The sequence below is a fragment of the Micrasema longulum genome, unplaced genomic scaffold (assembly GCF_059751315.1).
Source record: "Micrasema longulum isolate JH-2025_06_02 unplaced genomic scaffold, ASM5975131v1 h1tg002420l, whole genome shotgun sequence".
Lineage (NCBI taxonomy): Eukaryota > Metazoa > Arthropoda > Insecta > Trichoptera > Brachycentridae > Micrasema > Micrasema longulum.
In genome coordinates, this window is record NW_028279567.1 from 1 (window position 1) to 15936 (window position 15936).

Sequence of the window (15936 nt, forward strand, 5' to 3'; positions counted from 1 at the left end):
TAGAAGTACATGGACTTTTTTTTTAATTTGAAAATTTATTTTTTAACCCTTGCATTAGTATATTCATTTTACAAAAAATAATATATAATTTTTCATTTATACTCTGTTGCTGATAGTTATATATTTTACACCGTTTAAAAGGTTTATTTATTTATAAATTTATTGCAAAAAAAGAATATACATACTTAATAACAGGGAATCTATTTAAACCAATTAATATAAAATGAAAACGGAGTGTTCTCTGTTTATGAAAGTCTCCATCTAACATGGGACAACCTGTGCATAAGTAGTATTATACTAATAAAACAATAACATAAAAAAGAAAAACTAATTTTGTCTAAGACTTTTGTTTAGTTTTGTCTGGTAGTTTATTATATAATTTCAGTCTATGGTTTATTAGTCCCGACTGTTCTTGTCTCGTTTAAGAAGGTTGTATATGATATTTTCTGATATTCTCGTATTTGTGTCCATGTTTCCATCAGTTTTTTGTTTAAGCTCATCGTCTACAATTACATCATTATATGATACTAGACAAAGACAAAGTAATTCTCCTGCGACAAAGACGAAATTTCAAGACAAGAAGAAATTAGGTACGAAAACTTAAATTTTCGGTGGCCAGAACATTATAATATTATTTATATATTATTATTATTATTTTTATGAATTACAATTTCTTCGAAACTCTTGTTCACAATTTGGATTCTTAAAGAATTTGAAAAGAAGCGAAATTCTCTCTTTCTCTCGAAACGCTCTCTAAACACGAGTTTTGACTTTATTACAGAGGAAGAAACGTTATTAATAAGTATGAAGGCACAAAACATTTGTTATTTTATACTTTTATTGTAAAAAAAATCGTTTTTTAAAAATTTTTATATTTATTTTTAAAAATATTCTTATTTAAAAAAAAAATTATATCATATGAAACTAAAATTGTAATTCATGTATGACTTAATTCAAGGGTAGAATTAGGACCAATAATAAAATATAAACATGAGTTGAGAATGAAAAAAACAAGAAGACACGAAAACAAGTTAGTAAGTAATGTGTTCTCCTTTGTTATTTTACTAATAATTCATTGTTTCTTTACGGTACATTGCAAGTATCACGAGCAGATTTGGCAGTTTTATTCCCTCGATTAAATGCGAACAGAAAGAGGTGTCGAAAATGCTCACATTCCGTTTCAAAGGCTTGCAATGAAACAAAAGAATATATTTAATGTAAAAACAAATACTATGTGTTGTAGAGCCGAAGATTTTCTTAAGAATGACGTACCACCTTTAATATTTTTATTACTTTTGGCGCCCTTTTTTTAATTTGGAAAAATAACCGACACAACTTTTGTTAACATCAAATACAATAATATTGTCGGTACAAAAGTAATATAAAAAACGTATTTTTTAAATGTAAAACAGGTCACGTCAATATAGAAAAAAATAAGAATTAACTATATTTTAAAAAATAGAACGCAAGACTGAAGTCCCATGGAGTTGGGCCCTGTGTCTCAATAAATAAATAATTTGTTGATGAATAAAATTAAAATAAATATTCGTGAATAAAGGATACCTTCGTTATATTTAAAAGAGCAATAGAGACATGCATAATGAAAGCAAAGTGCGGATTAAATATAAAACATGTCATGCATCAGGCCGACATGACATATGGGGTAAAACTGACACAATTAGGAATCTGTATCTCCTTAAAACATCATAAATGAAAATGCTAAGGGCAATCCGAGTCATTTTAAAAAAAACATTTCGTTATCCAAGTGACTTGCTCTTCAAAGAATTCAGAGTACTGAATATTATTCAACAGTATATATTGAGAACGGTAGTGGTTACACACATAAAGAGAGACATTTACCCAAGCGTCAACCACAACCATAATACAAGATACTCTAATAGGGATCTGATACTAAGTGAAGGGGTCAACACTATTCTGGCATCGAGACAACACTATAACGTAGGCAAAAAGGTCCATAACCTTTTGCCAGAATCGTGGAAAGACGGGAGTGTTGTCAAGTTACGGAAGGTGTTGACCTCGCTCTTTCATGACATTGGTCGTAGGGAGTCAGAAAAGTTGATGCATGCAACGGATTGGAGAACCTTACTGGATGTCAAAAATAAAATATAAAAAATAAGGAATATTTAAAAAAATATATATTTATAGATGACAACCATGAAGTTTCGCATAAATAAATTGTCTATGTTTTTATGAATGTATGTATGTGTATGCGCATGGGTGTATGTACGTGTGTGTGTATGTACATGTGTATATATGTGTATATTTATATATATGTGTGTATATATGTGTATGTCTGTATGTATATGAATCAAAATGTGTATCCGAATAAGTTTATATTTTGTTTGTCTGTGCTCTATATTAATTTGTTAACTATTATAATATAGTAAAATGTAATTGCCTAGCTTGGAACGGGGTATGTACCCTTGTTAGCTGGGCAAAGTGAACATGGAATTGTATTTTGATAAAGAGTGTGAATAAATAAATAAATAAATCGTAGGGAGATAGTTTGGAGATCTAATTCATTATTAAGAAATGAGACGGATCTGTGTGATTGAGAATGAAAAAGACTTTGGAGAGACCGTGTTAGCAGAATGGACAACTCCAGAATCCATTGGATTGCAGCTAAGGAAATTCCACCTGGTTTCAAGGTAGACCATCTAAAAGATAGAGAAACAATCGGATCTCAACGTCCCAAGAGTAGTAGCTGTCTTCCAAAACAGATCGACATATCTAAACTATTTATTTATTTGACACTTTATATACATATACAATAAATATACATATAAGTGCGGGCATATTGCCTTAAGGCAATTTCTTCCTACCTACCCAAACCGTTCAGTTTGAGAAAATTATAAATACATGGACATATTGAATCTAACAATTTTATACAAAAATTAAAAGCAGAGTTAACAGAATTAACACTATACTATGAAGAGTGGAAAGGGGATGGGAAGGAAAGAAGAAGGATAAAGGAACAATTTAAATATTTAGATAGTGACATTTCAATCTTGACTAAAATGTAAATATAGAAGGGGCGTCTCTAACAATAGTGGGTAGATTATTTCACAATCGAGCGGCTACTACTGTGAAAGAGGAGGGAAGACAATTAGAGCGATGACTGGGTATTAAAAAGGTTTTCTCGTTACTAGAACGAAGAGATAGTCCGTGTTGTGAAAGAGGTTGAATGAGCTCTTTCAGATAAACAGGCGAAGTGGGATTATTTAAAATATTGTGAAGAAGTGATAGAATGTGTATGTAAACTAACATGAAGAAGGAAGATAAATGATGTTTGGTTACAGTTATGGCTAAGGGGTTAGTGAGTATGATAAGTAATCTAAACGCTCTACGCTTTATATTATGATACCTATAAGAATTATGAACAGCTTAAGAATTTAGGCTTTATTAAGAATTACAATATTTAAGTTAACTCAAAAATAGTAATAAAACTAACTGGTCCACGAAGAAGTTTAAAAACTGGAAAATTGTTTTCAGGCGTTGCCCAGTATGTGAAATAATTCAGACAATGGAATCTCTTCACAAAAATAAAGGTTTCAGCTATTTAACTTATCTAACATCACCAAATGGAAGAATTTAAGAAATATGAATGTTCAAACATGGTCAAAATGGTAAATGTTACAGAGTGTGTAAAGTGGCAACTTAAACCAGGTCATAAGTCATGTAAATGTCTAGACTTCCATATTTCCTTCTTGAAGGTATTCTTCATTCCCGTTGTAATTTGTTGATCTTAATGACTCCCGAGGGGGTGAAATCCAGTATTTTGTCTACAAACATTTGGACAAACTCAAATATTGTAGTAAACTAGAAATATTTCATATCTGAATGATTGTTTTTTTTGTGATAATATTCATTTAGAGTTCAATTCTATTGAGAGGTAAATATGAACATGAAAAAATATTTGAAAAAATACGTCCTCATGGTTTATTTTTATAAAAATTATCAGGTAATATTAAATTTTATTTAACGAAAATAATCCTGGCTAAGCGTTGATACTACGACAATAAGTATCAAATTCCGCGAGTATAAGAGACAGACGCATTCAATCAATTCAAGAGTTTTAATATTATAGATGCAGTCAATAGATCATAACCGCTGTATAAATTTTCCATAGTATTTTGTGTATAGATTTGCTTAGGAAATAATTGTATTTTTTTATTTATGTTCAAAAGAAGTGATTTATAGTAAAAATTAAAATAAACAGTCGTTTATCAGTAGTATAAAATTTTATTAGAAATGTGCAATTTTTACGAATAATTTAATTAATATTGATGTAAAAATGAATTCGCTGCAATTAGGCAAATATGATTAAAAAGATGACATAATATAAAGTATATATTATGTATCTAAAATGTTATTAACACAATGCAATAAAATATCTGCTTTTGGCACAATTTATTTTACATCACTCAAACAGGTATTTTACAGGGATGAAAATAGATAATTTAAGATGATGAATATAATATAGTAGAGGGGAGGTTCAGGGTATTAATTTAGTGCGTGGCGTGGCCTTTACCAGCCTCCGTGAGCGCCCCATGTGGATACGGATGGACCCCAAACTCCGGCTCCGTGACCCAGGACGTTACCGACTGAGAGAGGGACAGCCCTTGCGGCCCACGCGGTGCCGGGAGCGGCCCACGCCACTGAAGGAGCGGCCCACGCCACGGAAGGAGCGCCCCAGGCCCTCTTGCTGGCCCAGTCTTGGCTCTGGAGAAGTCCTTCGCCCTTCCAGCTTCCATCGTTGATTCCACCCCAGGGCTTGCCTGAAGCGACCACAGCGCACATGCACAGCAGAGCTACCACGAACTAGAAAAAATATAAAACTTTTAATATGTTCCTTCTCCCTAAATCCACACACAAACCCCCTTTCCTCTCTTCTCCCGTAGCCACGCCCACTCTACCCTCACTGTGAAAATCGTATATATGTTATGTTAGTTTGTTATTAACCCTGAAGAAGGCATAGTATTGCCGAAACTAGTTGGTTGTTAAATTATAAAAATATAAGTGGTACATAAAAACAACGTGATTTTATTTTTAATATATTGAAAAATATCAGTTTAATTTTAAAACATGCTGACATACATGAATATAATACGAGACAACAAAAACTTTACCACATTCTTAAACAACGACAAATGCAGGACAGTAAAAAATACAATGAAATGGACTCAAACGTTATTACTTAAAAAAATACATTGGAGATTAATTTAAAATCAACCTTTAAAATCACTTAATGACTACAGTAACCAGACGAGATATTGCATGCATATATATAACCCTGACGGGATTGAAAAAATTAAAAATAAATAATAATTTTTCTGAATTCGCAAATCATCTGATAGAAAATAATCAGAACTTCAATAAAGACACTGGATTAAAAGTATTTCATGTTGAAAATAAAACATTAAAATTGGACAATTTAGAAATTAAAAAAAAGTTTCATAATAAGAAAACAATAATTTAAAACCAAATAAACAATACTTCTTTTAGTTCTCTCTAACTTCGAAAATATTGATATCAAATTACCACCCGTGTGAGGAAAAATGATTTATTGGGTCCACGTGTAGTATTTAGTAAAAATGATAAAAATAAAATAGAAATAAAGTCATTAGTTACGTAAACCTTGACAAAGAAGTTGTTTGCTTTGAAACCGGTCGGTGGAGAAAAAATAATAATAAAAAATAAAAAAAATAATAATAATAAAAAATTAGTGGTTATTTATTTATTTATTTATTTATTAACGGACATTGTCTATGTATACAATTTATAAGGTTTAAATATTACAATAAAAGAATAGTTTAAAACAGAAGAAAGAAAGAAGCATTGACAAGGGACATCGAGATAAGATCTGGACTATTTATTTAGTGCTCGTTTAAATCGTTGTAAACTTAAACCAAAAAAGTCCAGATCTTATCTTGAGTTAAAAATACGACAAAGACGGGTCATTGGAGAATTTAGGCCATAGTTTATTTTATGCTGATCGATGAACAGTACTTCATTGTTTCTCAATCTACGAGTCGGAAAATTGAATTTTACTTGTCCCAGTAATGATGGAACATCGATTATACCATTTAGTATGCCGAACATATATATGGAGTCAATATTAGTTCTACGTTTTTGTAGACTAGAAATATTTAACATTGACTCTATTTCAGCATAAGAATAATTATCTCTCTCTAGTCCAAGCATCCACGCTATTTTTCGAAGCAATCGATGTTTGACTGATTCAATGTGATTTAAAAACGAAGTTGTTTTTTTTTATTTATTATAATGAATAAACACAAAGTCTGTGCTTCAAATATAAACTATAAATTAAAAAATAAACATTTTATTAAGTTCTCTTCTCTGGGCAAAAAATTCGAGGGTATAAATATGTTCAATGAAAAAGTTGAATTAAGGAGAGTTATAATATATAAAAAAAAACTTTGATTGATTGAGATCGAAAGCGAAGTTAATGTTTAATATAATAATCGTAAATAAACTTACTGCAGAGTTCATTTTTGTTTGATTGGTTTGTTTTTAATGCACAAATAAATGCTTCTGCTTATTACAGGGCGACAGCACTATTTATATATTGCACAATGCATTACGTGATACCAGATCTGGGAGGGGGTAAGAAAGCTGAGTTACAGAAAAGCTCGTATCCTTGGAATAAAAACATGTCTCAACAAATAAGCACGTTGACCAGAAACTATTTCATGTTTTATAATCAATAACTAACACTAAATATGATAATCGTCATTCAAAAGATCCGATAGAAAGTTGTATGGTTGGAATATGCAGTTGTTGGCATAGTTTTTGATTGAATCTCTTGCATTTTAAATACTGCGAGAAATTGCACCGAAGACCTTGTTTTAAAAACCTCAATTGTCAAAAACCAAAAATTTGTTAAAAAGAGTGTTTAAAATGAATAATACGGTTTTGGTGTAGTTTTTATAGCTTTTAATGTAATATATCATAGAAAGGGTTTGAACCCTTGTCAGCTGGGCAAAGTTTTAACATTAAACGTAAACATATAACATGTATAAATAAATAATTAAATAAATCATTATTGCACTGTAAAAAATGTATAAATATTGTATGTATATTTAAATATTAAAAAGACATTTACTGTTTTAACCAATACTCTATTTTACAATTTTATGCAAAATATACCTTTGTGGTTTTAAGCGCAAACTATGAAAAAAATCGTATGAATGAATGAAATAAATTAAGCGGTATTTCAGAAACATGTATAGTACCTATTTGACCTCTCTATATTTGGATTTGTAAAAATATTCAGTAAACAACTAAAACGTATATATCAGACCAATCAGAAATACCCTTTGAACTGTCGAAAAAGTAATGCGCTAATTTATCATCATCATAGGTACACCGATCGCAGCGTATCTTGATCATTTTTGTTACATGAAGGTAAGGTGATCAGTCTTACGCTTTAGGTATCAGTCTAGGGACTATGAAATTTTCTCGGGTAAAAACACCCTTTTAAATAATATTTCATATCAACCATGTCGGGAATCGAACCCGAGACCTCTCGCATGGAAGGCAAATGCTCTGACCATTACACCTCAAGGCCGATAAACGGATGTTTTTTGTTGTCAAACAAATTCATGTGGACATAAGATATTTTTTACAAAAACATACACCGTATTTTTAACAGTAAATTAGAGGTAGATGCAATTTTCGTAAAAAATATTTAGAAAAAACAATTATAATACATAGACTCATAGACTTCGTTTCGTTTCGTCGGCCTCGTGGTGTAATGGTCAGCGCGTTTGCCTGCGATGCAAGAGGTCTCGGATTCGATTCCCGACTTAGTTGATGTAAAATATTTATTTTAAACGATGTTTCAACATTGGAATATTTCATAGTCCCTGAACCGGCACCGAAAATGTAAGACTGATCGTCTTTCCTTCACGTAACAAAAAATAATAAGATACGTTGCGATTGGTATACCAATGCAGTGCTCTATGCACCATTAGGTGCAGAAAGGGAATGAAGATTCATAGACAAAGAGTTATAAGATCCAAGAATTTGATTTTGGAAAATTTTGGACATTTGATGTCTTAAAAACGTGGTCTTTAATTTCTTTATTCATTTTTATGATTCACGAACTCTTTTTTTAAGATCGTTGCGCTGAGGGTAACGCAATATTTGCGTTACTGAAGCATTGTACAAAAATAGCGTGTATTTTGTTTACACACTTCAGTGACATTAAAAAAAAAAACATGAGCAAAAAATACTGCCTGATTTTAATAACAATTTGAAATAGTTTTAATGATTGCATCACAAATTTAAACCTAAGTAATGTTTTGATTGCCTGTTAAAAAAAATACGCGAGTAGGCGCCAAGGTAATTTAAACATATATCCTGATTAAAAAATGCAAATATAGAAGTTCATTTGGTACGCAGATAGATTTTTTTAATTTAAAATTTTTGGTCCTAAAACGGGGTCTATTACTAAAATCAAATTGGCAAATAAATTTTAGTCGCAGGAGCCAAAATAAACAATTCAACCCCAATAAAACAAATTTATTTTCTAAGTAGTTCAATTTTCCTCAAATACAGAATATTATAATCCCCTTCGTCGCACGTAATATATTTTTGGTAATTTATTAAGTAAATTCACTATGTAAATTTATTGCAACAGAGAGGGAAAACATTTTTGAGTCTAGGCATTTACAGGGCTTATGACCTGTTATTTTCACACTGTGTAACATTCACCATTCTGCCTATGTTCGAACATACGTATTTCCTCAACTTTTCCATCTGTTGACTTTTGTGAAGTAAAAGAGCTGAAACCTTTATCGCGGGGATGAGATTCATCCGGCTAAACCAATTCACTGACTAGTCACGCCTCAAAACAATTTTCCAATTTTTAAACTTCTTCTTTTACCAGGTAGTTAATAATTTAATCATAAATATTATAATAATCTATTTCAAGTTTGACAAACAGTACGTAACTTGTACGTAAGTCAAAATACAAAGCCAGGATGTTTTAATAACTTCAGCCCTACAAAAAATAAATACAAAAAATGTTTACTTGCACGCGGTAAAAGTTAGAGCATTTAAAATTATGCAGCAAGTTTCTTGAAAATGTAAGAAAAAAATATAAAAAAATATTTTAATAAAAACCAACTACTTTGAACGGCGTCACTAGTTTATATCAATCAACCAACGCTGATACGAGTTGTGGAAGATTTTCGGTTCACTAACCGTCAACGGACCGATCGGCAGAAATGACCGAGAAGAAGCCGAAGAGAACTTGAGACGTCACACGCGGAGTAATCTCAAAAACACAAAATTTTTAAAAATAACGCTGATAAAACGATACGCTGATAAAACGATAAAAATTATAAATAAATAATTTCGCTTAGTTCAATAGTCTATTACGAAAGACTTAAAAAAAAAATCAAGGATTGAAAAAAAAACGTTGGCACAAGTGTATAATAAGGGGATACAATAGATATTCATAAATAAATGAATAATTTTTGATAAAACTCAAAATTCGCGATAGTTTTTGAATAGACTTTTTTTTCTCTACTTTTCTTACTAGTTTAAACATATTTTAAACCATTTTATCCGGATTTCTTGGGTTTTTTTTTCTTCTAAAACAAAATAAAAATATGTTCATTATTTTCTTTGTGTACAATATTACGTCTGTACTATTAAAAAAAATCTTAATTAAAACCAATGACAATGACCAATGACCGATAACAAACTATTATTGTATAGTATTTCGAGACATACATGTTTTAAATACTTTTTTCTTTTTATAATGTTAATATTGTAATAATTCGTGTATTTTATTGATTAAAGACTCGATTAATAAATATTTGAAAAAATATTCAGATTTAATATTTCTACTTATCTCCTTCTTCCCATTGAGTAATAGTATTGATTTAAGGTAATTTATATACAAATATAGTTATTTCTATTTTTGAGTGCCTTAAGCTTTTTTTTTTTTTTTTATTGAATACGTCTTGTAACTAAATTTTTGTCTTTTATGTATTTATTTATATAAACGCCCAATCGGCATTTTTAAGGACATTTTTATGCATAGAAAATTATAATAAAGAAGAGTAGAAAGACACAATGGTGGACTTTGACACAGACTTTGTGGGAGTGGAAGCGAGAGAGAGGTGTTTATAATTGAATTTGATTCACTGATCGTTTGAAAGAAGACAACTTGTTGTCAAAGAAATCAAGACTGGTATGTTTGTTGGCAGACCTAAGAATTCTGGGCACAGGGGAATGAAAACCATAGTTAATTCTATGGTTATCGGTATGAAAGAGTAAGTTTTGTCTGAGGTTTCTAGTTGTGATATTTTTTTTTTGAGCTCAGTAGTTCAGGCGCATCAAAGAGTAAGTTGAGTGAATGAATTTTAAATTGGACTAGAAGGTTGGGTTTATTTCGACGATCTTAAAGAGAAGATATATTTAAGCTAGTTTCTAACTCATTATTCGTATATTGGTATCTGGATAAGCCCAACCTCCAGCCTATCTTTCTCAAAAATCGATGTTAAACTGATTTAATATTATTGATGTGAACATCATTATATGGAGACCAGATAACAGGGAAATACTCTAAGTGCGGATAAACATATATATGAACAAAAAGGGGAATAAATGAATAAAACTTTTGCTTTTTCTTTTACCTTTCTCGTAGCCGCAACCCCCAAGAAAGGCTTTGCAAAATAAAAGCATTATTGAATTGTAACATTTTTTAAAATTCAATACACAATACTCAAATGAAATGCAAATTCAACTTATCTATACAACACTCTAATAAACCTTTCAGTTATTATATTCTAGATTATTTATTATTAAACATGAAATGGCACTGAGTCAACCTGCTGAGTTATTTAGAAACGTGTGTACCCAAGGATACGAGCTTTTCTGTAAATGAGCTTTATTCCCCCTCTTATATCTAGTATCACGTTATGCATTGTGAAATATATAAATAGTGTTCTCGCCTTGTAATAATCAGAAGCATTTATTTGTTAATCGCAAAACAAACCAATCAACCAACAATGAACTTTGCAGTAAGTTTATTTACTTTACTAATACAATTTTTAATATTAGACAATGTAATAAATAAAAAAATACTTTTTTCTTTATTTGCACCACCACTTCATTAAGTTCTTTAAATCGCACACTGAGTAGAATATTGTTGTACCTCAAATTGACTGATTTTACAGGAGAGCAAAAAAGATGTAAAGCGCCCTTGTGGTATTATATTACGAAAATGGCGCTATATAAGTTATCCAAAATAATAAAAATAAAGTTATACTTTTAAGAAAAAGTTATAGGTTTTACAGTATTTTTTTAAATAATGTATTTGTAGTAGGTACATTAGAATTAATTAAAACTGATTATTTTTGAGAAATATATAATATATAAAAATAGATGGCGAAATACTTAAATATAAGAAAAGTGAAGTAATGAGTATAACTTCTTAGGTACTTGCGATAGAATTACGACTGTTTTTGTCAAATATGCAGAACGAAATTCATGTTTTGACTGTGTTTATAAATCAAAATTGATAAATTTTGAGTTACACCTGTCTTCTACTTAGTGTGCGAAATTTACTCTAAGGCTTCTTTTCATTCCGTATTTTAAGTAGACAAAAATTAACCTCCATTTTAAATTACCAATAAAATATAAGAACTTAACATAACGTCAATATTTTTTTAATTAATAAATTAAGTTTTTTTTTTCTTTATCGTCATGTTTTTTGTTAGGCTGAAAGATATTGTTTTGACCAAAGTGCATATGTTTTTGTAGTTTAAAGTTTTAAATAAATAATAAATATATTTGTCATTTTCAGTAAAAACACATTTACATAGCACAAAATAATATAATATACAATGCATACATTAATTGTTTAAAAATCCACTATCCCGAATAGTACAGTACAATGTACTATATATATTTTCCAATGTTAGTTTTTTATGCATCTATCTATGTATGTAGGTTTACCCATACCAAGATACACGCAAGTTGTACGTGTATGGCGAGGTATCGGTTAGGTATTGCTCCCGCAGGCAATGTAGCAATAAGCGACATCAAGTTGATCCACAATCACTCTCTCAAATATTTTAATACTCACCCGAATGACAGCGGACCACCCCGCTATAACCGCTTACCATATATCTCACAAGTACATAAGCATACATACATATGAGCAGTACACAAGGGATGACACATAAATTATTTAAATTATGTTTTAAAGGGCATTGTGCTTAGTCCAAAAGCCACATCCCCACAGCTCTTGAAAACTTCCGTAGTGGTTTTGATCCCTAATTGATTAAAGTAGTTAATTGTATAGTTTTATTCCACTATAGTAGTGGTAGCGCTGGGCTTGCATCACCGACGAAGTATTTACTGATCTCAAGATGCACATTATTTTTTCAACAAAATAAGCGATTAATGATAATAAAAACAATGTTAACGAATAAATTACTTTAATTAAAATAATAATTTTCATATTAAATTTACAAAACAGGTAATGCCATAAATTTCTGAGTATTGAATTTGCAATCAAGAAATGTTATTTAAAAAAACAATACTTAATAAATATAACGAATCTAAACATACAGATAAAAAAAGACATGTCTCTTTAAGTAAATGCAACATTTGATAAAACAGCCAATTTGCTGCAACTCGGTTGTCGATTGAATGTAATATACTATATTTTACAATTTTAATGGGTAAAGTTCGGAAGCATAAAACAATTGATTCAAGTAATACTTTTTTTTGATAAATCTGGAAAATGTTGATGAATATAAGAATTAAATTAATTGAAATGATATTCCTTTCAGTTCGTGGTAGCTCTGCTGTGTATGTGCGCTGTGGTCGCTTCGGGCAAGCCCTGGGGTGGAATCAACGACGGAAGCTGGAAGGGCGAAGGGCTTCTCCAGAGCCAAGACTGGGCCAGCAAGAGGGCCTGGGGCGCTCCTTCCGTGGCGTGGGCCGCTCCTTCAGTGGCGTGGGCCGCTCCCAGCACCGCGTGGGCCGCAAGGGCTGTCCCTCTTTCAGTCGGTAACGTCCTGGGTCACGGAGCCGGAGTTTGGGGCCCTTCTGTATCCACATGGGGCGTGCACGGAGGCTGGTAAGGGCCACGTCAAGCAATAAATTAAGATCCCAACCCTCCCCTGTATCACATTTGACAAAAACATATTTAAACCAGAAAACATCCCTGTGAAATAGCCTTCCGTTTAGAATTCAAAATAAACCAAATCTTCAAAGAACGTTATTTTATTTTATCCCTAATCCACACCTGATGGTGCATATATGCCTCATGCATATGGAGAATCCAGCCAGTCTGCAAGCGTTTGGACATACTCAAACATTGTCGAAAGAACCTGTTCAAAAAAAGTTCTTGAAGTACCTTTTGTATAAGTCCCAAATTTCTAACCCACGTTCAAATTCAAATTACGAGCAACTTCTAACTTTTTTTCATTTTTTTTGATTCTCTGATAAAACGCCGCGTTTTTTTTGATATGAAATTTCTGTATAAAATATTAAACTCATTGAATTAAGAATAGTCAAATATGATTCAACGCTCTTCTGGACTATTATTAATTATATTATTAAACTATAAAGTAGATACTACTAACCTCCAAAATAAAATACAAATAAATGCGCGATTGAGAACACTCAGACATCGGGAAATATTTAAACTGCCTTTGTTTTAAAGTAATGCTACATACCAAACACCTATGGCCCGCATGTGCCGGGAATATAAAATTACTGCCGAAACAATAAAATTGATATTTTTCATGATGCTTTTGCGAATATTCTCTTAATCACAGGTACAATTTTTTTATTGCAGTGTATCCTGAATTGAAAAAAAATATGATAATAAATATTATACCATAAAAAATTAATCTGGGCGAATGTTTCTTTTTTGGGTGATACCGTGTGTGTTGGATTTGTTCTGACGTTTCGGCTACCATTGCAGGAGCCATTTTCAGGGTAAACTGAGGATAGTATCTACTTTATCATTCAATAATTAAAAAAAGATACATAATAGAAAACATACAATTTGAAAGTATTCGTCGGTACAATTTTACATGCACATATATCTTCAATTATAAATTACACAATATAGATTAATTTATCAATATGTTTCTTTTTTGGATGATACTGTTTAAAAAAACCTTTAATTGGAATTTATAATAAATAAATAAAGTCCAAATAAAGGTTTTTTTTTTAAAAATATTGTTATTGCAAATTTTGTCACAAAAAAAATATACATAACATAAAATGACTAATCATTCACAATTTATAATATTACCAAAAATGTAAACGTAAAAAAAAATCTACTTTTGAATATTGGTCACACAGTTTCACATTGTAATATATATATATTATTACAACGATAGTTGACACTAGTTTACATTTATTATGTGCCTCGTGACGGTAAGTTTGGGAAGGATCGATAAACAAAACTTAATTTAAACATTTGTAGCGTTTGTCAAAATAAAAAAACGCCTTCACAAACCTGCGATCCTTCGATCACAAAACCAACCGCCACCGGCTAGGCCGCAACGTTAGAGCATGACGAGAATACGTAGGCTCAAAGTTTAACATAAAACACATAAATATATTCGAGACAAAATATCTGAAATAAAACACTTGCTTTGCAGTATTCATAAAGTTAACATGTTTAATACTAGTACCTAATTCCTAAATTTCTTAAAATATCTTGAATAAACTACGTTTTTCTACAGATTTACAAGATTTTCAAACTATCTAAATTGGCAAATAAACACTCGTCTCAATTCTAACTTTGCATGTCAATAAAAATGGTTTTCGTTGAGACAATTTAGTACTATTAGATATTAGTAAAGCCATAAATCAAAAACTTGAAATAATAAATAATCAATTAAATTTAACTTCATGTTCTCTTTTTAAAATATTCCCGTTATGATTCATTTTATCTTCTTTTCCTCTCTTGCTTTCATTTTTCTATTTCTTTCATACAATATTTTATAAAATAAAAAGCAACGCGAGTAATTATAAGTTACTTTAATTCCTGACGATGAGGTAGTAACCTCGAAATCGGTCGAAGTATAACTCAAAATTTAAGTGGTTCTTACAAATTTATAAACATATAAGTATAAAATATAAATCAACCATATTATGTTTAAAATATTAGAAGTTGCAGGTTTAACGAAAACAGGTGACAATTAAAACAACATGGCGACGCGTCGAAGATGAAATCTTGAAAAATGTTATCTAGGCCCGCTTCATCAATGATTTTGAGTTTTCCCGTTGAAGTTCTGGGTCATCTGGTGTAGTTTGTATGAGGACCTACAATGAAGGCTCCAGCATCAAGCCATAACCTCAACGTCAGCAGCTTCTCGGACAAAATCAGAAGATTACGACGGTTCCATGTGATTATAGTTTTGGATAAAGATTTTCAGTCATGATCTCTTTAAAATAAATCCATCGGACTATCACAACAACGTAGTTCGCATAACAATTTAACATTTAAATGATGGTCAAAATTTCGAGTGTGAAAATATTTATAAGTTAAAATCTATATAAAATAATATAAAATACAAATATACAATAAAAATGGCACTGTAAATTTCAACCAAAGATTAATGGGAAGTTTAGAGACAGTGAATCTTGCTACATAAAAGAAATAAAAGTCACTTACGCCAAAAGGCGGCCCTTTTTTGAAAATTACACCAGCGAGCGAACCATTTTTGTCTACATTCTGTCAATGACAGAAAAGCTAAGATTCGCCGATTCGTAGATAGGTATTCGGCATAGAAAACAAAATCCGAAGATTGGTCGCCTGATTATATTGTCTGTGGCGGTTATAATGTGATCGTTAGAGCCTACATACAGAACTGCACATAACCTGCATAATTAAAAATGTTT

The 15936-nt window shown here is 30.9% G+C and overlaps 1 protein-coding gene and 1 long non-coding RNA gene across 2 annotated transcripts; one reads left to right on the plus strand and one right to left on the minus strand.

Moving 5' to 3' along the window:
• Positions 1-4243: 4243 nt before the first annotated feature.
• LOC148272234 (uncharacterized) lies at positions 4244-15936 on the minus strand. The gene is made up of 2 exons (XR_015824896.1): positions 15710-15936; positions 4244-4842 (listed from the first exon to the last, which is right to left on the minus strand). It is a non-coding gene; the product is annotated as an uncharacterized LOC148272234 (long non-coding RNA).
• LOC148272235 (uncharacterized) lies at positions 11042-13283 on the plus strand. The gene is made up of 2 exons (XM_088240314.1): positions 11042-11081; positions 12861-13283. Exons 1-2 carry the CDS (start codon positions 11070-11072, stop codon positions 13152-13154), a joined length of 306 nt encoding a protein of 101 aa, XP_088096440.1. The 5' UTR covers positions 11042-11069; the 3' UTR covers positions 13155-13283.